We start from the raw sequence: 24,308 nt of genomic DNA, 5'->3' as shown, positions 1-24,308 counted from the left end.
CCTTGTGTATTCTTTGTTTTTACAGAAGGTAATGATGGACAGTTGATATTAAATACGAAGTGTCTGCTAGTACCAGAATCATTCAAAAACCACTAAACTGGTTACTGGATTTCTCTGGCACGCAGCTAGTGAATCGGCATGGGATTTTCCAGCAAACTTCTTAGTTTTTTGTGTAAAATTTTATTTTGACAACGAAGAGAAAATAAAATAAGTATTACTAGAAGTAATAATTTCTTGTACCCTAAAATATAACTTGAAGAGGTTCTTGTGAAATACATGTTCCCTTGACAGTTTCAAAGGTTTTAATAGAATGATTTATATTTATTTGATTTATATAAGATTTATAATAAGCAAAAGCCTGGTTTCTATTTTGTGAATACAAACCCTTACATATTAAATAAGTGAGAGCCTAAGTAACAAGACCTTTGAAGTTTCCTTGAAAAAACCAACCGTACTGCTTTCATACACAGAAAAAAATACGTTTTTTTCTCGCTGAAGAATTTTATAGTTTTTATACATCATCTTGACAGGCATAAATTTACTATGTCAATTACTTTTGTTGTTGGGGAATTTTTTTTGACTTTTTTAGAATTGAAATCAAAATTAGATACATACAAATATAAGAATTATGTTGATAGTTAAACTGTTAAGGTTTCACAAAAAAGATTGGCGAAAATGATGAAACCCAAACTTCAGTACTATGAATTAAGATATGTATGTGTTTAGAGGAAGAGGCTCTGGACAACGAGCTGTTCAGTAGATATTTTGTTTACATTAGCGACCTTGTTCCTAGACTTTTTTAATACTGTGCTCTACAAACTGATTATTTTATATTTCTTTTAGTAATATAAAGCAGGACCGCAAGAAACAGCCCATAAGGTCACTAGTATTAGCCAGTGAAGACAAAGAATCACACCAAAATGTCTTAAAAGCACTAAGAGACCCAATGGAATTTGAAGATGACAACAAATACATAAAAAGACGTAAAAATTTAAATGAATAACTGATATCCATTTAAATGGATTAAATGGATATCAGTTTTTTTCATCCATAGATACCCAAACTAATCTCAACATATTAAGAGAAGAAAAAAGTATAGGCATAGTGGCCAGTGTCTAGTCGCATGATGGCCACGAATGGAACTTCTTACAATTTTAGAGTTTTAAACTCCAGTCAAATTTGAACAAGCGAAATGTTGATACATTTTAACCTATTGTTGTTTTAGAACTTAATTGTTTATTATATTTTTTTTCACTCGATTGCCAAAGCAAAAAACTTTGTAGATTGTTTCTTTTTACAAAAAAAGGAATGATATATAGTTGTCGCTGTGTAAAACACGTTATTTTCCCTACCTTATTTAATCATCCTTGTTGGAAAAGACAACAAAGAAAGCTGGGAATGAAGTTAGGATCCCGTGCCGGTGCACAAGATTTAAAATATGGGGTCTGGTAGTAAAGTTTCATTACGGTGCAGTAGTTCTTAAATCTGCAATTTTGGTACCGGTTCAGTAGTTTTCCAACATACAATTCCTGTACCGGTGCAGCAGACACTTCGTATTAAATATGGTAAGGAAAGTGGAATTTGTGAATTTGAATAAAGCATTTAATATATACAGTGGAGTTTTGTAAAAAGGAATCACATTGTATTATATTATAATGTTTGTTTCTACTTCAAAATAAAAGCTAGCTAACATTGTTTTTTTAGTAGGAGGTAGGTAGAGGTATGACCTTTAAAAGAGGAAGGCTTTACCAATTTTAGTGTTAGTCTTTTTTATCACTTAATATCTTTGATTGTTGCAGTCTGTTGTTTATATTTTTTGACAGTGCATATGCATGCACATGTCTGCATATGCAACTATTTTTGTGATGGGCCAGTATCTCTTTCTATAAAAAACACTGTTGCCTAAAGAAATATGTAACAATAAAAAAGCAAATCTAACAAGTCCATTTAATTTAACGGCAACGCAACGCAACACCAAAGCTGATCAGCTGACCAGGCTAAGGCTGGTCTCTACAAAAACGAAAGTTCCGTTTTGGAGTTACCATTTTCGGTCGGCAAATCAATACGACATAGTAGTCATATAACGTCGCAAAAATTGTTCAAACTTTTTAATTTAAGAATGTATTGGTTTATAGTCTATAAAAATTATGTTTTTTTAAAATCCAATTAATAATGTACAAACATTAGATTGTATTTATTGCCTCTGTCAAAAAATAACGAAATGTTATATCTAGCATGGTCGCAGGTGACTATAAAGACCATAAGCTGAATCCACTCAGCCTCTATTTGAATTTTCCAAACATTTGTCGAATCTTTTCAGCAGTGATTTGACCAGAGGACTTCAAAATGGTAATAGTATTCTCTTATTATCTTAAAATACCTACGCGATCACGACTTATTGTTGTTGTTTGTTACCATTATTTTGTGTTTTATTCATAGTAGAGAACACCATAAACATATTTTAAAAAATTATGTTGATATAAAACCTTGGAGTTTAGTTGCTGCATTGCTAAGATTGTATGAAATATTCCTATGCCTTCAGCCACCCAAGACAAAGAAAGTCAAGGTCAAGAAGGTTGCAGCTGCACCATATCAAACTTCAAAACCTGCCCCTAAGAAGGCTACAAATACATTGATTGAGAAAAGACCCAAAAACTTTGGAATAGGTAGCTAGCTATACAATTTCATATTGGTATTATACGTCCAAGTCATAAAGCATACCTCAGCCTGAACTTTATACTTTATTATATACTATGAAAAAGTTGGTAATGTTAATACATCAATTGGCTACTATAGATGAGTTGCAGCGTGACATAATGTTTTGATTTCGTATAGAGAAGATCAGGACAATTATTTTATAGACACTAAAACGGGCAAATTTTTAATCTAGTATGTTTTAAGATTCTACTAGTTACTTTATAGTCAATTTGGCCTTTGCCGTTCTTCTTTTCTTGCCTGTCAGGAAACTTTGTCAATATTCCACCATTTTTTGTTTTTGTAAATAGGTGCTGATGTTCGTCCAAAGCGTGATCTTACTCGTTTTGTCAGATGGCCAAAGTATATTAGACTCCAAAGACAAAAAAGAATTTTGTGTCAACGACTGAAGGTTCCACCATCAATCAACCAATTCACACAAACGTTAGATCAGCAAACAGGTAAAAATAATTGTAAATGCGTAAAGGTTGGTTTCAGCATGGTGGAAAACTAAATGTTAACTGCCAATGTAAACGCAAGTATTGTGGGAAATATTTAAATAAGTATGTGCATACATGGGATAAAAAAAAAGCTCAGACCACTACTATAAAAAAAAAATTATAAATGATTTAGTGAAACATGCTCTTGAAGCTAAAAAACACCATTCTGGTGCCTAAAAAAATATAATTTAATTTATTTCTACTTATGCACATGCATATACCAGAGTTTTAAGACCCAGCATTTGTCTTCTTGCTGAGTAAAATGAGATAATCAAGATAATAAAATTAAGTGTGTTTATATGAGAGCTAGGACGGTGCTACCAGTATTTGGGCATATATTTGGACGGTGCTACCAGTGTTCGGGCATATATTTAAGCTTAATTCTTATTTTAGCTACTCAACTGTTTAAATTGTTGCACAAATACCGTCCAGAAACCAAAGCCGAGAAAAAAGCAAGATTAACACAACTTGCTGAGAAAAAGGCAGCAGGTGGCAAAGCTGATGCAGGCAAAAAACCTGTAACAGTAAAATATGGAATTAACCATATTACCAATTTGGTTGAAAGTAAGAAGGCTCAATTGGTTGTAATTGCTCATGATGTTGATCCAATTGAAATAGTTGTCTGGCTGCCAGCACTTTGTCGCAAAATGGGAGTTCCATATTGTATTGTAAAAGGCAAAGCTAGGTAAGAATTATTTATTTCAAAAAAGTGAAGCTTTTATGCCACCAGGCTGAAATACTGTAATGTACATTTAATTTACATATAATTTAAAAATTAATCAGTTTCACGCTACTTGCTACATACATAATTATATTTAAAAATGTTTTGATCTGAAAATAAACTTTTTATTTGGTTAAGGGAAAATAATAACTAGTTGATGGCCCGTGGAGAAGTCCACGGGTTTGCAGTACCATTTTGCGTGACAGACAGACATATACGGGTATTATAATATAGATAGTATTAGCTTGTGTTTTTAATAAAAACAGCCAGCAGCATCAAGTCAGCACTTTTTCTCTTTAAGAAAAAGGTTTTGTCTGAGTCTTAAACAATTTTGTCTTGGAGAAATATGAAAAATGTCATAAATTTAGATTTTAATTTTGGTGTTTGTGTTGAGTACATGCACTGCAATGCTTTAAATAAACACATGGGGTGTTCATTAAATTGTTCAAATTTTGGAGGGACCTCTAATCGCAGGGGTTGTTTATTAAGTTTTTTCAGTATAAAGAGAAGAAACTAAGGAATATGGCAAACATTCAATTGCCTTTACAAAAAGCATATTCTTGTTTTTCATGTATCTATTATAGAAGTTTTAAGTGTATGTTATCGTTAACAAAGATTCTGGCAAAAATATCAGAAATGTTGCTACTGTAAGGAGACAAAGGGAAGTCAAAATTGATTTTAATAAAAAAAATTGGAGAATGTACTTACCAACTGGTTCATCATGTTAAAGTTTAGGGGAAAAGGTTATATGAAAATTTTAAAATTTACGAAATACAATAAAGAAGCAAAATATAATAAATGTCGATCTTAAGAGAGGGATGTTTCTTTACAAAAATCAATAAAAGGGAGGTGTTTATTGAATGGGCATTTATTCAAAGCCTAACAGTATCCTAAATTTAAGAGGAGAAAAAGTTTACTGAGAAAAAGAAATACTTTCTGAATCATAATGACTACAAATACTGACTTAAAATGATTTTCAATGCTTCTTTTTTACGTTTTAAACCTTTCTCCAAAGTGTTATAAAAATAATTTTGTTGCCTTATTTGATTGCTGAAAAGATATAATTTGTCAATCATAGCAAGTCGATGATGTTTTTTGAATATTTGCTATTTGAGATGCATGAAAACAACTTTTTTAAAGTACTGAGACTTGCAATGTAAAAATGTTTTATCACTTGTCCAGAAGATGATTGTTTAACGAAAAAAATCAATTTAAATTTTTAGAATATACTTGGCTTGAGCCTAATATAAAAGAAATAAGTAAAATGCAACAGTTGACGGAAAACAGTTTTTTTTTACAGTTCAGGATGGACTTGGAAAAATACTTTTATCTTAGGTTTCAAAGCCAACTTGGTTGGTCATCGCAATTTATTGACCAAGCAACAGCAAACACAAATAAATTTTGTATTATTGTCAGATGTAAATCACTCGAGGTTACAAATATAGCAGATTTCAAAAATGACCTTTTTGTTTTATATACCAAAATACGTTTGCATTTTAAAAATCTTAATGTTAGTTGTGGTTTAATAAAGTAGAGCTGTGAAATAAGGATAGAATATAGAAAGGAAAGGATACCATTTAGCTTGTTAACATTTTCATATTTAGATTGGGCAAGTTAGTTCACAAAAAAACAGCTACAGCCGTTGCCTTAACTGCAGTAAGACCTGAAGATCGTCACTCTCTAGAGAAAGTCTCTGATGCTGTGAAAACGAATTACAACGAACGATTCGATGAAATCAGAAAACATTGGGGCGGTGGTATCATGGGAGGAAAAAGTCAAGCCAAGGTAGCTAAAATGGAAAAAGCTAAAGCGAAGGAGCTTCGTGTTTAATAAAATAAATCAAATGGTCTTCTGAAGTTGTTTTTATTTTATCCCAACAAGATTGTAAATTATGGCGCCGTAGATTAGTGGTTATAGCTTTCGTACTCTGTGCGGGAGACCGGGGTTCGATTCCTCTTGACGGCGATTCAACATGGGCGAGTGAATGTTACCATAGCCCCGGGTTAACCCAAGCCATGTGAGGGAAATTGGGAAGATGGCACACTGTGTGGGCCGTTGGATGTTGCCGGGAGTTGTCTAGTAGAGCGCGAGCTCTAATTGGGTCTGCGTAGCTCAAAATGAGCATTAAATACTCTAGGACTCTCCATCTACGCCATGGCCCCTCCTGGAAATAATAGACAGGGTATATCCCTCGATATTTGTGAGGCTAGCCATGTAAAATATGCACATCCATCTATGAAGCATTCCTTAAACAAGGCCTAAAGTTGTGAAGTAATGGCTACATATTTAGGTTAAAACTTTTGGACAAAACTTTAAATTTGTTGCGTTGCGGAGTATGCGTTAAAAAGATTAGGAGAAAAATACTAGAATTTTTACCATTGCACATTTGCCTTTTTTATGTAGTTGGGTAATAATTAAAACTTTATTCATGTTCTCCTGATCGTGTATGTTAGGTTATTTTAACCTTACGAAAAGCTTCGTAACCTCACTCTGCAACCTCGATCCCAGGACCTGTTCTCTCTGTATATCTGACGGCTGGACGAATATTTCGTCACATCTATGAATAAGAACAGCGCTGGTGACATGACAGGCATAATTTGAGACTCGGCAAATTTCATGCTGTTTACAAAAAGAGGTGTAACAGTCGCATTTTTTTAAAGTTTACCATCAAACTTGCAGACACAAAATTTTACGCCGGATTGTAAACTGGTCCAATTTGCCGATCTTACATAATACTGACAAATAAACAAAGGTCACTGCTTGTCACTCTAAACAAACGGCTGCAAAAGTTTTACTTTGGTATAGGTGTAGGCCGAGTAACTCTTTAAAAAATGCACTTCCACAACGTCCGTTTTACGGAACAAGTCGTTCCACGAACAGAAAGTGTGGAAATTTGTACCGTGTAAGATTTTGAATATATGATATGTCAACACATTTCAACATGTCACCTATACTCAACCTTGTCTCCAGGGCTCCTGACAATTTGCCGTCTCAGATTGTCAAGGACGAGGTTGACCTATATTCTTGAATGCACGCGCCACCCTTATTCCTAGGGAATGAATGAGAGAAGAACGCGAAAAATACCAAAAGGGTAAAAATTCCTGAAAACGAGGGTATGTCCACACTTTAGTAAGCTTGCCGTCATAGGAGAGTCATATCGTTTCGTGCCTTCTACTCTACCTTGTTTGTTTTACTTTAAGTAACAGAAATAAAAAAAATATGCCAATAAAAAATCAAATGAATATAAGCAATATAAAAAATAATGAATATATTTAGTATATTAAAAAATATTTATTTGCAAAAAGTTTTAGTTTTCTGTGAAACTAATTCTTCTATTCTTCTCTGCCACGCCTACTAGAACGTTCAAAATTTGTACTTTCTTAGATCTTCTTCTAAAACAACTTCTCTTCTTTGTAAATCTATCCTGCAATCCACATAATCCATTGTATATAAACACATCCATATTTGATCTCTGTTGTTGAAGCATATCGTAATGATATGTGTATTTTTGCATGTCATCCAGTTTCTCTTTTACTTTCTTCGCAAAAAGACAAAATGTTAATTTTAACTTTTTAAAACCTGCTAGCTATTCGTGATTGATGTTTGTGTATTCTTTATTGCAAGATAGTCCTCCCCCATCAACCTTAATATCTCCATCACTAACATCATCAATGCAAACACTTTTCTTGAATTTTCCCTTATAGAAATCTCCACCAGACATATTTTGCGTCACATCACTCTTTATCTCTTCCCAATCCACGTTCAGAACTCCCTCTTCAGATTCACCAGTGGCATCTGCTTTGTCATCAGTAGTGACACGCATATCATCACTTTGGTCATTATCAGATGCTGACATCATTTCATTGCCTATCATATCTTGGAGCACTGTTATGTTAGATTCAATATACTTGCTCATTATTTCAATCTTTCACCTGAAGCGGTAAGTTTACCTTTAAGCTTTATAACTTTTTCTTCCAAAATATCTTTTGATAATTTTGCTGAAAAATTGGAAGCAGTGAGAAATAGAACTTCGTCTTTCGCCTTCTCCTCTTCATCTTGCGAATCTGCTAGCTGTTTGGTTAAGCTGCAAACGTTCTCCTGAAGAGCGTTCTTTAATGCAGCATTTACCAAATTGCTAGCTGTAAGAGAAATAAAATTCTCTTGCGCTTGCTTGATAATTAATTCAAGGTTAGCACATTTTGTTTTTAATTTTCTCATTTCTTCCACTTCTCTCTGTTTTTCAGCATTCTTAGATTGGAGTTGGTTGTTAGCTTCAGCAAGTTTTTCTTCTAGCTCCACAATCTTTTTATCCATTTCTTCCTTTTCCACCATTATGTCATCCATTCTTCTATTTGTTCTCTTCAATTTGTCGTCTTTCTTATGATTATCTTTTAGCAGATAGCTTCTGTTCCCTCTTTTGTGATTCAAAATATCTCTGTGAAAAAAAATATATTTTTACAGCTCTGGCTCGAATGTGATGCAAAAATATTTCTCGTCTCATACAGTTATATACAACAACATGTTTGCCGTGTTAACGTGGTTGTTTTAGGATAACGTTCAAGAAAAGAATACCAATCTGGCATAAGAAAACTTCCTACCTCATTTGCTATCTTTAATAAGTCTTTATACTCATCTGCATAGCTTTCCAATTCTTTCAAATACTTAGTGTGGATGAATTTATAACTTCCTTCATAATAAACTTCTGTTGAATCCATCTTTTGAATATCGCTTTTCCTTCTTCTTCTTCCTTTCGGCACGCGTTATAAAGAAATGTCAGATTTAAAGCAACCTGTGGTTAATATAAAAAACGAATTTGACGTCAAATATGATTTACGATGGATGACGTCACATTCTTTGAAAGGATTTTTAGTAAATGGAATTAAACAAGTTTTAATGCAATTTATTTACTGCGTGTTTAATGTACTACATTACTATATTAAAAGATACAGTTTCTTGTATTAGTGAGCTACTAGACGCAAACAATGTGCATGTTATATGAAAATATAGCTTAGTTTTTTTCACATCTTCACGAATTTTACGGATAATGAAACTTTCGTTGAATGTTTGGGGACATTTTTTTTCACAAAAAACGTTGATTGCAAAGCGTGCACGCAGGCCAGGTAGAGAGCGCGTGAAGTTCGCTAATAGCATTGGTAACGTGCTGTGCTGGCTTTGTGGAAGCTACGATAGGCCGGGGGAAGGGGGTGCTTCTCCCCCTCTCTAAAAGTGAAATCGTATTTCACTATATTTCAACGTGTTTACTTTTTCTGTTGCTAAAACATAATATGCGCCCGCCATTATTTTTGAATAAATTATTATATTACGTACGATGTGTTTGCATAATCTGGCCATATATTGGCCAAAAGCGCTCAACGATACCAGGGTATTTTTCGCTGACTTCTCTCATATCAAAAAGACAAAAAACCTAGGGACGAGAGTGGCGTCACGTGGATTGTTAGGCAATGTCAGTTGCGGAGTTTATAGTAAGCGTGATTATGCCAGTTTAAATATTTCTTAAGAAATTATCATATCGCGAAAAGGACATCCTCGTCCCCAGGGTTGTTACCTATGCCAAAGCCGCTAGTGCTTACTTGATGCCTAAACCGCGAAAACTTAAGGGAAGATTTTTTCTTTGTTTTATAGTTATTGGTTAGACGGGTTAAGTGACTAAATTTCTCACGACTCTTTTGATGTCATTGAGATTTCAACAAGTTAAATACGAACAAAAAATTAATGTTGTCATAAAAAAAGAGTCAATATTTTCCAAGAAAGGAATATACTTTTATATAAAAAAAAAGAAACGAGCTTCTGATATAGTACCCTGTTGTCCTCGTCTTCAGGGTTTGTTGCCTACAAAGCCGCTAGCGCTTACTTGATGGCTAAAAGCACTTCGCCGCCGGCCTTGATGGTAAAAAGGCTAGGAGCCCTGGGAAGAGGTTCTTGTTGACTATTCTTCTTTAAATAGGGCAATATATATTAACACAAAATTTATGTAACGAAATGTTTATTACATTGAAAAATAATTTTACAGTATATTCTATTCAAAATACTTCACAAATTGCATTCCATTTATTATATAATTTGAATTTATAACAAATTGCTAAATCTTTACTGCTGGATATAAAAATTTTGCCTTGTCGGTAATAAACGCCGACAAAAAAAGTCGGCAAAAAAGGTTGGTAAAAATTTAGTAGGTGAAAAAATTAGTCGAATTTTAGCGACAAATAACACCATCGCGGTGACTTTTTACGACTAATTTTAGAATACACTTATTGAATCTATAGAATGTGAAATATATGCGAACAAAAAATCTCTACTTAAAATATAATCCGAAAATCAACTTAAAAAAAAAGTGAACAAAAAATTAGCGAAAAAAATTACTCGTCAAAAAAAGGCGGGAAAGATTGTCACCGGTACAAAACATTATTTACTGTGTTAAAATTAGTTATTATTTTTATTGGTAAGGTACAAAGTCACAATGTTACCTGATACTAGAAAAATCCAAGGATACAGACTTGTTTTCGTTTCCAAGCTAAATAATTAGCAGGTGAGCCACTCATTCTGAAGAAGTAAATTCTAAGAATATATCATTTTTTTAGAAGCGCGCTAGTATAGACAAAAACAGAACTTTTTATAAGAAAAAGAAGAAAGAACCTGCAAACATTTGCCATGACTTGATGACTAAAAAAATAAAACCCTAAAGAGAACCCCAAGGTATAAAATGATGTTGGACATATATTATAGAGCTTAAAAAGTTGGTTAACTAGTCTTTTTAAATTTTTTTAAAGCAAAAAATTAAGAGGCCTGGTACGAGCAAACGAGTTTTTTTTGGCAAAGAATTTTATGTTAATCAATTCACCTTATAAAATCTATCCATTGATAAAGTTTGAATGCACATCCTTAACAGGTCTAAAATTACTGATGACAGAAAATGTCAAAATTTGCTATTACTTAAATTTGACATCATAATTTATGCAGTATAATTAAATTTGAAATTCTTTAAATGTGAATATCTTGAGAACGAAAAGAGCTTTTTTAAACATATAGAGACTTGTTAACCAACTTTTTAAGCTCTATAATATAAACCAATATCATTTTGTACCATTTAACAAAAATTAAATTTAGAAACAATGTTTTCCCCGATATTTCTTTCAACTTTCCAGAAGTTTTTCTCGAGAATTTTTAAAATCTCCAACAGGTTAAGGATGAAGCAGTTTAAAAACAGAGCCTTTTGAAAATTTTTATGCGTAAAGATTTTTTCTTCTTATATGCCTGATGACTAAAATAAAAATCATTGACATAAAAATATAAAATATCAAACGTACTAAAATGCATTTATACTTTATCAATTTTACAATTTAAAATTGTTCTTAAGGTTAAAGCACATAAAATTTCGTAAAACTCGCTAACCCGTGGACAGACTGTACTATGCACTAAAAAAATTAAACTGCATACATAAAACGCGGGAATCGACTATTTTTCTGCGACTACACGCGCATGTTTCTTCGCAGTGTGTAGTATATTACCCGTTTTATATGTAGCATAAAAAATATTTGTTATCGAATTTATTTAAAAAATTTCTCTCTATTAGAATCTACTAGACTGAAAAGCTCTGAAATTTAAAAATATATAAGAATCATAGTGGGATGAAATCTTTTTAAGATTCTTTTAGATTTCGAGAGAGCTGACGAAGAGTGAGTTTTACAGCCATCTGAAATAATATTTAATCGTCTCCAAGATATGTCAAATATTGCAAATTATAGTTTAAAAAATTATTCAAATTGACTTGGTCAAAAAATCGCGTGACTCGTAATCCAGCTTCTTTAATTCACTCGGCAATTGTCAACTTGAATGTCAACGTATTAACAAAGCAGGTAGGCAAATGACATGTCAAAACGACAAAAATGGCCGACGTGACGTTAAATTGAATCGGTAAGGCTGTCGAAAAAATGCCATTTATAACTCGATGTGCTACCTTGTAGCATTCTATGAACAAGACTTTATGTATAAAAAATTAAAACACCAGATAAAAACAAGCGGTACTACGAACAAAATAGTTATATCTCACCAATTTGCATACTTATATGTTGTCACGTTAATAGCTAACTATTTATTTCTGTTGACAGCATTCATAACGTTTAATGTTGTGTTGAGTTCCTTGGTACCAAGTAAAACGGTGGTACATTACATCAATAACAGATGTATAAATTCTTTTAAAACAAAGTCGAGGTTAAGAAAAGACAACTTAGACATAAGGAGATTTAACGTGTTGATGAAATATCGGCATTTAACGTCACGATAAAACGTCGGAATTCGACGTCACGATGTTATATCGCATTGGATGCAGTATAGAACTTTCCCCGCATAAACTTTTTACTTAGTCATTCTCTGCATACCTGTTAACAAAACAAACTCGGCTTTCTTTTTTACTCTTCATCTTCTCTTGTTTAGTTAATGAACACTTCTGCCAAGTTGAGAGAAATATCCAGGGTATAATCAGTGGTTTCAACCGGCATGGAATGCTCTCTGGGTTCAGAAGAGAGGGGTAATCTTCTAAAGCTGAGATCCAAGCTCTCCCTCGATATCTGGCTGGAGTAGCCTGAGTCAATACTTTCCGTAGCCTGTCTTCTGGACGTGCAATCAATGCTTTCGCTAGGTGTTCTTAAGCTAGAGTCAATACTTTCAGATGGCCATCTCAATCGCATGCCAAACAAAACGGGTTCTGTTTCATGTGTACTTGCAGGACTTATTACAGGTTCACCTGTGTTGATTGCCAGACTACGTAACGAGTAACATAACCTCTGAATACATAAGTTCTCAGAAGGGTTTTCAAGTAACGCTTCGCTACTTTCCGACGGTATTCTTTCTGGAATACGCTGAACGTGGCCAGATATTGACGATATTAACGCAGAGTTTCTCAACGCTACCAATTGACTGGACGGGCGTGCACTTGTTTCTTGTGAGTGGGCTTCTGAGTTGGGGGCCGATGACGCAGAAGCTTCATCTAAAGACATTTCAACACCTGATTCTTGAGAACTACTATTTTCCTCACTTTGTTGATTTGGTTGACCTAATTGACCGTCGTTGCAGGAGACATTATGAACAACAATCTCACTTTTCCACTCCCAAATCTTGTTAAACGGAATCCACTTGTCAGCAGGTTGACTTTCCAAGAAGATCTTTAATTTGTCAACAACATGACCTTTGCCACGGTGGATCTTATCACTCGTTTTAAACATTTCTTCCACCAACTAGAAAGAAAATACTTACTTTAACAGCTAACAAATCAGGATGGTATTCTCGTAACAAACTAACTAGATGATATGGAACGCTTCTTAAATGTTGGATGCGAAATTAGTTTACCTTAAAGCATCTAAAGAACAAACAGATGATCTTACGGTTTTAATTTTTTTCTTGCTTTTTCCACGAAAAGAGAAATACATGCCACCCGTTGACAAGCAAATTGGTGCAAAGTCTTTCACATTGAATGTTTCACTACTACCATCATTAACAATGTAAAAAATCCAATTTTCTTTGAGAAGCTGATTCACAAAATTTATGAACACCTCCGATTCATGGAGACCCTTTGGAATATGTCCTGAAAAAAATCAACCAGAAAATCACAATCTAATGTTTTGCACCCAGAGTTAAAATTCTTACATAATTACATCTGACTGGTAACAAAATTGAAGTTAAAAGCAAGAACGAGCTAGCTTAAGGAAAGATAAGTAAAGACTCACCTAGTAAAACTAAAACTTTACATTCTGCATACGATCGTGGCGAATCATAAAGCGGACCTTTCGGAACCCATTGTTTTTGTGACACAAACTTTCTTAGCTTCTCGATTAACGTTTTAATATCAAATATTTTCCTAATCTTGATATCCTGAGTCAGGAACGACAGTCCATCATACTTCTTCTTAGAGTTAATAAATATTTTCTTGGTCATATTAGATCTAAACAAAACGGGTTTATAATAAACAGGAACAACAATTAAGCTACTAAAAAGAGATCTTTATATCAATTGCATTCTTACTTCGAGGACCTATTGCTGAATCAATGTACAGAGAGTTTTATATTTGACAAAAGTGGATGTTAGTCCCTCCTTAGTTTCTAAATCGCAATTGAGACTGGGTGTGGTTTTTTTAACATATTTCCAGCCTTGGTTGGTCTTATTTGTGTTCTTCAGGAAAAATAAGAAAATACATAGTCCAATTTACAGGATGATGAAAGTATAATTTAGGATTGAAAGAAACAGATTTAGGTAGAAAATCTTCACCATATTAGCGTCAAAAGAAGAAAAAACGTCAGGAGATTGTTGTTTCTCATTAATTCCAGGCTAACAGTGATGGATATGGAGGAGTTGGCATATTCGTTGCAGAGAAGTGGGTAGAAAAAGTAATAGATGTTATGCGTGTTAATAGTCGTATTATAGTGATAAAGTTTTTGATTGGTAATAGGATTGTCACTTTTCTGTCAGTTTATACTCCACAGTGTGGACTCAGTGAGGAAGATAAAGATAAGTTTTATGATGAGTTAATAGCAGTCACATCAAAGTTTGGAGACACTGAACTTGTCATGGCGGTCGGCGACTTTAATGGTCATGTTGGGAAGTCATCTGAAGGTTATAGAGGTGTGCATGGAGGCTATGGATTTGGGAGCAGAAATAAGGAAGGGGAGAGATTGCTTGAGTTTGGAGTGGCAACGGACATGGTGGTTTGCAACACATCATTCAGTAAGAGACAGAGTAGGCTGATAACATATGAGTCAGGTGGTTGTAAGACACAGATAGATTACTTCCTGGTTAGAAAGTCAGACAAGAAAGTGGTGAAGGACGTGAATTGCTGGTTTGTGATATTATCTTGAAGAGTGTTAAAGAAGCCAAGGGAAAGTACAGGCCCCGTCGAAAAGTCTGGAGGCTGAAGGAAGAGATTGTAGCAAGACAATTTAGTGCAAAAGTTCAGCAGTTAGCCCACAATGGTTAATGTGATAGTGATGTTGAAAGTACTTGGAATACTTTGAAGAATTGTCTTCTAGAAGCTACTGATGATACCTGTGGGTGGACGAAAGGACCAGCTAGACATAGACAGACCTGGTGGTGGAATAATGAGGTTGACCAGTGTATAAAGGAAAAGAGGAAACTTTGGAAAGAGTGGAAGTCAGGTGGTAGGTCCCTCGATATCTGGCTGGAGTAGCCTGAGTCAATACTTTCCGTAGCCTGTCTTCTGGACGTGCAATCAATGCTTTCGCTAGGTGTTCTTAAGCTAGAGTCAATACTTTCAGATGGCCATCTCAATCGCATGCCAAACAAAACGGGTTCTGTTTCATGTGTACTTGCAGGACTTATTACAGGTTCACCTGTGTTGATTGCCAGACTACGTAACGAGTAACATAACCTCTGAATACATAAGTTCTCAGAAGGGTTTTCAAGTAACGCTTCGCTACTTTCCGACGGTATTCTTTCTGGAATACGCTGAACGTGGCCAGATATTGACGATATTAACGCAGAGTTTCTCAACGCTACCAATTGACTGGACGGGCGTGCACTTGTTTCTTGTGAGTGGGCTTCTGAGTTGGGGGCCGATGACGCAGAAGCTTCATCTAAAGACATTTCAACACCTGATTCTTGAGAACTACTATTTTCCTCACTTTGTTGATTTGGTTGACCTAATTGACCGTCGTTGCAGGAGACATTATGAACAACAATCTCACTTTTCCACTCCCAAATCTTGTTAAACGGAATCCACTTGTCAGCAGGTTGACTTTCCAAGAAGATCTTTAATTTGTCAACAACATGACCTTTGCCACGGTGGATCTTATCACTCGTTTTAAACATTTCTTCCACCAACTAGAAAGAAAATACTTACTTTAACAGCTAACAAATCAGGATGGTATTCTCGTAACAAACTAACTAGATGATATGGAACGCTTCTTAAATGTTGGATGCGAAATTAGTTTACCTTAAAGCATCTAAAGAACAAACAGATGATCTTACGGTTTTAATTTTTTTCTTGCTTTTTCCACGAAAAGAGAAATACATGCCACCCGTTGACAAGCAAATTGGTGCAAAGTCTTTCACATTGAATGTTTCACTACTACCATCATTAACAATGTAAAAAATCCAATTTTCTTTGAGAAGCTGATTCACAAAATTTATGAACACCTCCGATTCATGGAGACCCTTTGGAATATGTCCTGAAAAAAATCAACCAGAAAATCACAATCTAATGTTTTGCACCCAGAGTTAAAATTCTTACATAATTACATCTGACTGGTAACAAAATTGAAGTTAAAAGCAAGAACGAGCTAGCTTAAGGAAAGATAAGTAAAGACTCACCTAGTAAAACTAAAACTTTACATTCTGCATACGATCGTGGCGAATCATAAAGCGGACCTTTCGGAACCCATTGTTTTTGTGACACAAACTTTCTTAGCTTCTCGATTAACGTTTTAATATCAAATATTTTCCTAATCTTGATATCCTGAGTCAGGAACGACAGTCCATCATACTTCTTCTTAGAGTTAATAAATATTTTCTTGGTCATATTAGATCTAAACAAAACGGGTTTATAATAAACAGGAACAACAATTAAGCTACTAAAAAGAGATCTTTATATCAATTGCATTCTTACTTCGAGGACCTATTGCTGAATCAATGTACAGAGAGTTTTATATTTGACAAAAGTGGATGTTAGTCCCTCCTTAGTTTCTAAATCGCAATTGAGACTGGGTGTGGTTTTTTTAACATATTTCCAGCCTTGGTTGGTCTTATTTGTGTTCTTCAGGAAAAATAAGAAAATACATAGTCCAATTTACAGGATGATGAAAGTATAATTTAGGATTGAAAGAAACAGATTTAGGTAGAAAATCTTCACCATATTAGCGTCAAAAGAAGAAAAAACGTCAGGAGATTGTTGTTTCTCATTAATTCCAGGCTAACAGTGATGGATATGGAGGAGTTGGCATATTCGTTGCAGAGAAGTGGGTAGAAAAAGTAATAGATGTTATGCGTGTTAATAGTCGTATTATAGTGATAAAGTTTTTGATTGGTAATAGGATTGTCACTTTTCTGTCAGTTTATACTCCACAGTGTGGACTCAGTGAGGAAGATAAAGATAAGTTTTATGATGAGTTAATAGCAGTCACATCAAAGTTTGGAGACACTGAACTTGTCATGGCGGTCGGCGACTTTAATGGTCATGTTGGGAAGTCATCTGAAGGTTATAGAGGTGTGCATGGAGGCTATGGATTTGGGAGCAGAAATAAGGAAGGGGAGAGATTGCTTGAGTTTGGAGTGGCAACGGACATGGTGGTTTGCAACACATCATTCAGTAAGAGACAGAGTAGGCTGATAACATATGAGTCAGGTGGTTGTAAGACACAGATAGATTACTTCCTGGTTAGAAAGTCAGACAAGAAAGTGGTGAAGGACGTGAATTGCTGGTTTGTGATATTATCTTGAAGAGTGTTAAAGAAGCCAAGGGAAAGTACAGGCCCCGTCGAAAAGTCTGGAGGCTGAAGGAAGAGATTGTAGCAAGACAATTTAGTGCAAAAGTTCAGCAGTTAGCCCACAATGGTTAATGTGATAGTGATGTTGAAAGTACTTGGAATACTTTGAAGAATTGTCTTCTAGAAGCTACTGATGATACCTGTGGGTGGACGAAAGGACCAGCTAGACATAGACAGACCTGGTGGTGGAATAATGAGGTTGACCAGTGTATAAAGGAAAAGAGGAAACTTTGGAAAGAGTGGAAGTCAGGTGGTAGTAAAAATTTTACTTAGAAGCTAAGCGTCGTGCTCGTACAGCAGTGTATAAGGCAAAATCAGAAGTAGAGAGAAACAGATTTGTGTTAAGAAGGGAAGACCAGCGCAATGAGGTATTCAAGATAGCAAAGCAAATGAAAAAGACTAATCAAGATGTTGTAGGTGAGAAGTGTATACGTAATGATGAAGGTGTTTTGGCTAGCACAGAGGAGGAGAAAAGGGTAGCTTGGAAGAATCATTATCAGAGGTTCCTTAACACTGAGTTTGATTGGGACGAGGATAATTTGTCGGATGATGATGTTGTAGAAGGGCCAGCTATGCAGATCAAGACAGAATGGGTAGTGGAGGCTATTAGGAAATTGAAGATTGGCAAGGCTGCAGGAGTATCAGGTATTGTTGCAGAGATGGTGAAAGCATCTGGATATATTGGAGTTGAGCTTATTACAAGTCTTGCTAACCAGATTATAAAGGATGGTGCTATTCCGAGTGAGTGGCAGTCGAGTGTAATAGTGAATTGTTTCAAGGGCAAGGGTGATGCATTAGAAAGGGGTAACTATAGAGGTTTGAAGTTGGTTGATCAAGTAATGAAAGTTATTGAAAGAGTGATTGATAAGTTACTTAGAGAAAGAATTGATATAGATAAGATGCAATTTGGTTTTGTTCCAGGGCGTGGCACTACAGATGCAATATTTTTACTCAGACAGCTTCAGGAAAAGTATTTAGGAAAGAGAAAGAATCTCTATTTTGCCTTTGTAGATTTAGAGAAAGCTTTTGATAGAGTGCCACGTAAAGTTATTTGGTGGGCTATGAGAAAATTAGGCGTGGATGAGTTGCTAATTACGATGGAACAGTCTATGTACAGCAATGCTAGAAGACGTGTCAGGATTAACGGTTCACTTAGTGATGAATTTAGTGTAAATGTTGGTGTACATCAGGGTTCTGTACTTAGTCCTTTGTTGTTTGTTCTAGTCTTAGAAGCGCTGTCGATGGAGTTCAGAACAGGTTGTCCATGGGAGTTATTGTATGCAGATGATTTGGTTCTCATAGCAGAGTCGATGGAAGAATTAGTTGATAAGTTTGAGAAGTGGAAGAAAGGACTAGAAGAGAAAGGGCTAAAGGTAAACACAGCAAAGTCTAAAGTCATGATTAGTAGCATTGCAGCCAAGTGTGACCTTGTAGTTGGAAAGTGGCCTTGTGGAGTTTGCAGGAAAGGGGTTGGTAGTAACTTAATTTTTGTCAGACTTGCAAGCATTGGGTACATAAGAAGTGCAGTAGTATTAATGGAAGGTTAAGAGCTGAAATTCAGTTTGTATGCAAGCGTTGCAAAGGTGAGATTATAGAGAATGAAGTATTTCCAGCTTTAATGATGTACAACAGTTGCTCGTTAGAGATAGTTGAGAACTTCTGTTACTTAGGTGATATGTTGGGCAGTGAAGGGGGTGTTGGAAGAAGTGTTACTTGCAGGATAGGTTCTGCTTGGAAAAAGTTCAGAGAGTTACTTCATTCGTAGACTAGCAGAGTCCTGTCAATTGAGGTAAAAGGTAGGTTGCATGAGGCCTGTGTAAGAAGTGTTATGTTGTCCGGTAGTGAGACATGGGCAGTGAAGCAGGAAGATCTTGACCGTTTAGAAAGGAATGATATGAGAATGGTTAGGTGGATGTGTAATACCAGTCTGAGAGACAGAAAGAGTTCAGATGAGTTAAGAAGCAGGCTAAGTCTCCGTAGAATTAAAGATGTTATCCAGATAAGAAGATTGAATTGGCTGAGGCACTTGGAAAGAATGGAGGAGGATAATTGGGTAAGAAAGTGTAGAGACTTGATAGTTCCTGGGGCAAAGCCCAGAGGCAGACCGAAAAAGACTGGGTAGGAGGTTATAAGGACAGACTTGATACAGAGGAAGTTGAGTTTAGATCTAACACAGTCTAGATCAGAATGGATATATCCTGTCCAACCCATGCTAGCATGGAAAACGGAAGTTAAGCCGAGAATGATAACATTATTTTTTTTCCTATAACCTATGAGAAAGTTTAGGCCAAGAATGTTTTTAATAATATTGAGATTAATATTGGCAAAATTCCAGCCTAAGCGTTCTTATAAACTACATTGATATAAAAAAGTGTTCTTTTTTAACTCAAATGAACGCCCATATGCCTGGGCGTATGGGCGTTCATACATTGTTAGCTAAATTTGGCTTCTACAAAATGTTACACTTTCTGCTGTTTTAATTTGCATATCCCGTAAACATCTTTCTCGAAAATATCTCACGTTCCTATCTTTAAAACATTTTGTATGCTTGGTGAAGTTGTATGCTATGAATATCTTGCTGTTGTAGATAAAGGTGGCACTAAATTAATGGTCATAATTAAATACATACCAAAGTTTGACCGTACTGAAATGAAGTTGTTTTAGTTCCTTTTTGTTTAGATAAAATAATAACAACTATTTCCAGGATTGCCGCGTTATTTAAAGGAATGCATTGTTATTAAAACATCCAAATTGCTAGCGATGCATATTTTCATAGAAAGTCTCACCTTGTTTTCACAAGGTTTCACAAACCAAGTTTTCTTTCCCATGTTTAAACCGGTTGAAGAAAAAAATCAAACAAGGCTAAGGGACCTTATTAACATCAAATGAACATATTGCTTGATGTATAAAGAGAAGTTGGTATCCCAGGAAACAGAATACAAGTAGTACATGGGGAATTTCCCTGTTGCTTTAAAATTTATTTAATGTAGACAAATATGCATTACATTGAGTATTTTCAGTCATAGGCCTGTGGAAAATTCCACTTATGCAGAAGAAAAATAAAAAAGATTAGTCCTTTGAATTTTGATAAGGTCAGAAAATATACACAAGTTCACAGTTTCAGTTAACCATTGCTTAAATAGATCATTCTTTTGTTATAATACTCTTATAAGAAGTTGAGGGAAGGAAGAAACCTGATATGAATTAAGAAGGGTTTAAGGGTGAGAAAAGTTAAATAAATTTATTGTGAAAAATTGCGAACAGGAAAGTTATAATTCCTTGACATATGTTGTAAGTGAGGTTACTGGCTATAACATACTTTTTGTCGTCAAAAAAATGAGAAATATTCATCATGTTTATAATCAAAGCCTCATTGTTTACTTTCTTTTTTAATACAGAAAATGAGCGAACAAATTAAACTGTAAAGAGGTGTATTATACCAATATTATTTTTTTGGATATGTTTGCATAAATTACCAAGTCATAAAGTGTTTGTTTGACTTTAAAGACCAAAACCTTAAAATAACAACAAAAACCTTCGATATTTTCTAATCTTAGAACCCTTTAGGGTACATATCACTTCATATCTAACATTCAAATTCTGAAAACAAGAGAACGTGCTTGTTTAGTCTTTCCAAGCGCATCTTAATTTTCCAACTCAGAGTAAAAATTGAAAATATGGGGATGCTTTAAGAGCTTCTATATCACAACCAAACAAATATCGTGACTTATTGCCTTGCTTAAATATAGATGGAGTTCAAAATTTGCTAAAACCCCCCAAAAAGCAACATAGAAACCTGACAATAACTTCCCTAACTATTTTGGAGATACTTATAGATACTGTATAGAGATGGAGTAAAAAAAAGGTAATGAAAAAAAAGCAAACAAATATTGAATAAATACAGACAATAACTAAACCAAACACTTTAAATGTTTAAAAAAATCTTAAATTCCAGCAATCAGGTAGTTAAATAAATCACACAAATCAAAAAATGGAATTTCCCTGTGTAAAAGTACATAGGGAAGTTACCACTTGAAATTCGACCAGATTGTGATTAAAATTTCACAAAAGAAAAAAATTATGAGAACTTTGCATGGGTGTAACAGGTTTCATCCATATTCAATCATTTGTTGTTTTATCAATCCGCTTTTGTGTTACCAGGTAAGAATGTGTATTTTTTAAGAATTTAAATCCTAGTTCATTTTTCCTTCCAGTACCAAAAACATGGTTGTTCTACAGAGTTAGCCAGTTGTTTACGCCAACACATAACTTAACTATTGGATGAACAAGAATATTTACTCTGATTTTAAATAGAATTTTCACAATACTATTGTAACCTTATTATCAAAGGACTTTCCAAAATATTTGACATTAAAAATCAATTCCAGGGTTTTCTAAAACATATATATATCTCAAACTTTTCAATTCGCACAATAATATCACCACCAATTTAATAGTTAACTTTTTTGCTAGACTTAAAAGACAACATGAAATAGTAGGTAGCTAGAGATACAGAAGGTAGCTAGAGATACAGAAGGTAGCTAGAGATACAGAAGGTAGCTACAGCAAAAAAAGGTAGCTACAGCAAAAAAAAAGTTAAATAAACACCAAGTTTAAAGCGGAGTACATAAAAGTGAAAGTTGAAAACAAGGTGAGGTTGTATAAAAGAGCTTCAAAATTTGTTAAAGCAAAGGAAGTTTAAATAACACTAAGCCTAAAGCAGAATAAATAAAAGTGAAAGTTAAATCTTACCTCCTCTGAAAAAACAAGTATATGTCGTATGAGAGAGAATCCAAAATTATTATTTTATTTTTTAAAAAAAGTCTTTATTGGTTCACAGGATATGGGACTTAAAAATTTTGATAGTGAAATTATGACATCATAAGTTTGCTGATGATAAACAATTGTTGATGTAAAAGATAATCAGAGTAAATTCATAATATTTATGTAAACCTATTCCAAATCAAACTAGGCCTTGCCAATACAGCACCTCGCACTATAATCAAATTTATCATGTCATGCATAATTAGTATAATTAGCAAAACTTCTAAGTCCAAAATCTTACCTTTTAAAATACTGATTAATATTTTTTGAAAAAAAGTAGATTCATAAACAAATTTCCAAGAAATTGTTTTTATTTTCATGAGAGATTAGCTTACAATGTAAATATATTTTTAAAAGCCAATGTTTACAAGCAGTCAATCCTGAGGCTTCTGAAATGTTTAAAAAGTGTTTTGTTTTAATGAGCCTAAGGAAGTGTATTTTTTAGCATATATAGTAAAAATTGATATGAGGCAAGTTTCATTATTTTACTATCCTGTATCTTGCATTGAAATTATTTAGTTTGCTGTGCCATTTTTTCTGCCCAAACAAAAAATTGCTAAAGAACTTTCACTACTGGTGTCATTCCAAAACTAGAAAATTTTAGATGTGCTGACCACATCAAACTTTTTAAGATTGTGAACTTGAACAGATAACCTATAATCTGAAATACTTACTCCACTGTCAATATTGACAGGTTCAGAGTGGATGTTACTTAGATAAAAACAACATCCTTAATTGGCTGTGGCTACTATCTTAAAATTCTGCCCTCCTTTTAACTAATTTTTGTCAAGGGTTGTCGCCTAATGTAGGTTTTTTTCCTATTTGATATTCAGCATATTAATACTACTTATACACTTGAGCACATTTATCCAGATTCACTAAAATTAGAAGGTTACATGGATTGCACAGATTCAGCATGAAAATGACAAAAAAATATTTTCAAAAATGTTCTTTCTGAATTTGTTAAATCATCCATAATAATTACTTAAATTCATACAAATTTTCTAATGTTAACAGACAAAAATGTAATTTATCTTAATAACTTTAGTATATTATAAAGGTGATAATTAAATTTATATGCTTAGGTACATGTAAACAGATAAAAACGAGAAAAAAAGTTCACTTTTCAATTCGGTATGTTTTCATTTGAATCTAGAAAATATCTTTAAATATGTATAAAGCTTAAGTGTAAATGTAATATTAGAAAATAGTTTAAAAGTTTGTCTGTATTCATTTGATTTTAGTGTTGGTAGTATTAGAAAAAAAAATGAAGGATTGTCCGTAGTCATTCGGTTTTATCGGGCAATTAATTGTGTGATGGGTTTCCATAGAAATTGATAAGTAAACACATGAAGTAATAAAAAAAAGTTAATATATAATTAAAGTTTAAACTAAGTACTTTAATGTCAGAAATAGAATAGTTAAAACAATGCTTTACTGTAGGATCATTTATAATTTTCTATCTAAAATTATTTACTCTTTGACACTCAATTCACTGCCATATCATCTTCCCTTTTCTTCAAACAGCTTGGTTATAAACTTATTCTAGCGAAATTTTTTGTTTGAATTATTATATACCTTAAAGACTCAATTAAGCCCTCCACTCCTGGAATAAACGACTTCTTTCTATGATTAGAAGGGGCACTTATCAAATTTTCTAATAAAAGCAGTATTCTAAGTTATCTATTACATTTATGTGGCAAGGAAATGTTTTTCATCCTTTTACTATTATTTCTATTACTTCAATGTCAACAAATTCTTGTTTTTCTGAAGTCTTTTAGGATTTTAGCAAATCTTTTATTTTCCGTTGTAGCAGTATGTTGACTGGGACAATCTCTGAATACCCCCCTCCCCCCTTTGACTTCCAAAATATAACCACTGGCGCTTAATCTAGTCTTTACCGTACAGGATATTATGAAATAATAAACTAAATCACAAGTAGTTTTATTCTTTTTAATAAAAATTTGTGTATTAATATAAAGATATTTACAGAAACACAAATCTTAAGTTTGAGTAACCATCCAAGAAAAACTACTAAGTTAAAATCATAGCATATTTTGT

The 24,308-nt window shown here is 34.0% G+C and overlaps 4 protein-coding genes across 4 annotated transcripts in view; 2 read left to right on the top strand and 2 right to left on the bottom strand.

Annotated features, from left to right (window-relative positions):
- Positions 1–24,308, top strand: part of LOC130612360 (nucleolar and coiled-body phosphoprotein 1-like) — a 114,573-nt gene that overhangs the window by 49,203 nt on the left and 41,062 nt on the right. The gene's annotated exons all lie outside the window — the stretch shown is intronic.
- On the top strand, positions 2,209–5,771 carry LOC130612372 (60S ribosomal protein L7a-like). The gene is made up of 5 exons (XM_057433676.1): positions 2,209–2,349; positions 2,543–2,666; positions 3,006–3,155; positions 3,588–3,879; positions 5,520–5,771. The coding sequence occupies exons 1-5, from the start codon at positions 2,347–2,349 to the stop codon at positions 5,743–5,745; spliced, it is 795 nt and encodes a 264-aa protein (XP_057289659.1). The 5' UTR covers positions 2,209–2,346; the 3' UTR covers positions 5,746–5,771.
- Positions 9,903–13,879, bottom strand: LOC130612365 (uncharacterized). Its single transcript, XM_057433669.1, has 3 exons — positions 13,656–13,879; positions 13,314–13,513; positions 9,903–13,166 (listed from the first exon to the last, which is right to left on the bottom strand). The coding sequence occupies exons 1-3, from the start codon at positions 13,861–13,863 to the stop codon at positions 12,363–12,365; spliced, it is 1,212 nt and encodes a 403-aa protein (XP_057289652.1). The 5' UTR covers positions 13,864–13,879; the 3' UTR covers positions 9,903–12,362.
- Positions 14,885–16,493, bottom strand: LOC130612362 (uncharacterized). The gene is made up of 3 exons (XM_057433667.1): positions 16,252–16,493; positions 15,910–16,109; positions 14,885–15,762 (listed from the first exon to the last, which is right to left on the bottom strand). The coding sequence occupies exons 1-3, from the start codon at positions 16,457–16,459 to the stop codon at positions 14,896–14,898; spliced, it is 1,275 nt and encodes a 424-aa protein (XP_057289650.1). The 5' UTR covers positions 16,460–16,493; the 3' UTR covers positions 14,885–14,895.

The sequence above is a fragment of the Hydractinia symbiolongicarpus genome, chromosome 10, assembly GCF_029227915.1.
Source record: "Hydractinia symbiolongicarpus strain clone_291-10 chromosome 10, HSymV2.1, whole genome shotgun sequence".
Classification (NCBI taxonomy): Eukaryota; Metazoa; Cnidaria; class Hydrozoa; order Anthoathecata; family Hydractiniidae; genus Hydractinia; species Hydractinia symbiolongicarpus.
Note: the sequence above shows the minus strand (reverse complement) of the source record. Positions and strands in the feature narration are given on the sequence as shown.

Bases quoted from the DNA above. Each gene is read 5' to 3' on its own strand.
- LOC130612362 (XM_057433667.1), bottom strand. From the start codon at position 16,459: ATGACCAAGAAAATATTTATTAACTCTAAGAAGAAGTATGATGGACTG. The intron at 16,110-16,251 runs GTGAGTCTTTAC...GATTTTTTTCAG, and splicing joins TAAAGTTTTAGTTTTACTAG to GACATATTCCAAAGGGTCTC. The intron at 15,763-15,909 runs GTAAGATCATCT...TTTTCTTTCTAG, and splicing joins GCAAGAAAAAAATTAAAACC to TTGGTGGAAGAAATGTTTAA.
- LOC130612365 (XM_057433669.1), bottom strand. From the start codon at position 13,863: ATGACCAAGAAAATATTTATTAACTCTAAGAAGAAGTATGATGGACTG. The intron at 13,514-13,655 runs GTGAGTCTTTAC...GATTTTTTTCAG, and splicing joins TAAAGTTTTAGTTTTACTAG to GACATATTCCAAAGGGTCTC. The intron at 13,167-13,313 runs GTAAGATCATCT...TTTTCTTTCTAG, and splicing joins GCAAGAAAAAAATTAAAACC to TTGGTGGAAGAAATGTTTAA.
- LOC130612372 (XM_057433676.1), top strand. The intron at 3,156-3,587 runs GTAAAAATAATT...TTCTTATTTTAG, and splicing joins AACGTTAGATCAGCAAACAG to CTACTCAACTGTTTAAATTG. The intron at 3,880-5,519 runs GTAAGAATTATT...TTTCATATTTAG, and splicing joins ATTGTAAAAGGCAAAGCTAG to ATTGGGCAAGTTAGTTCACA.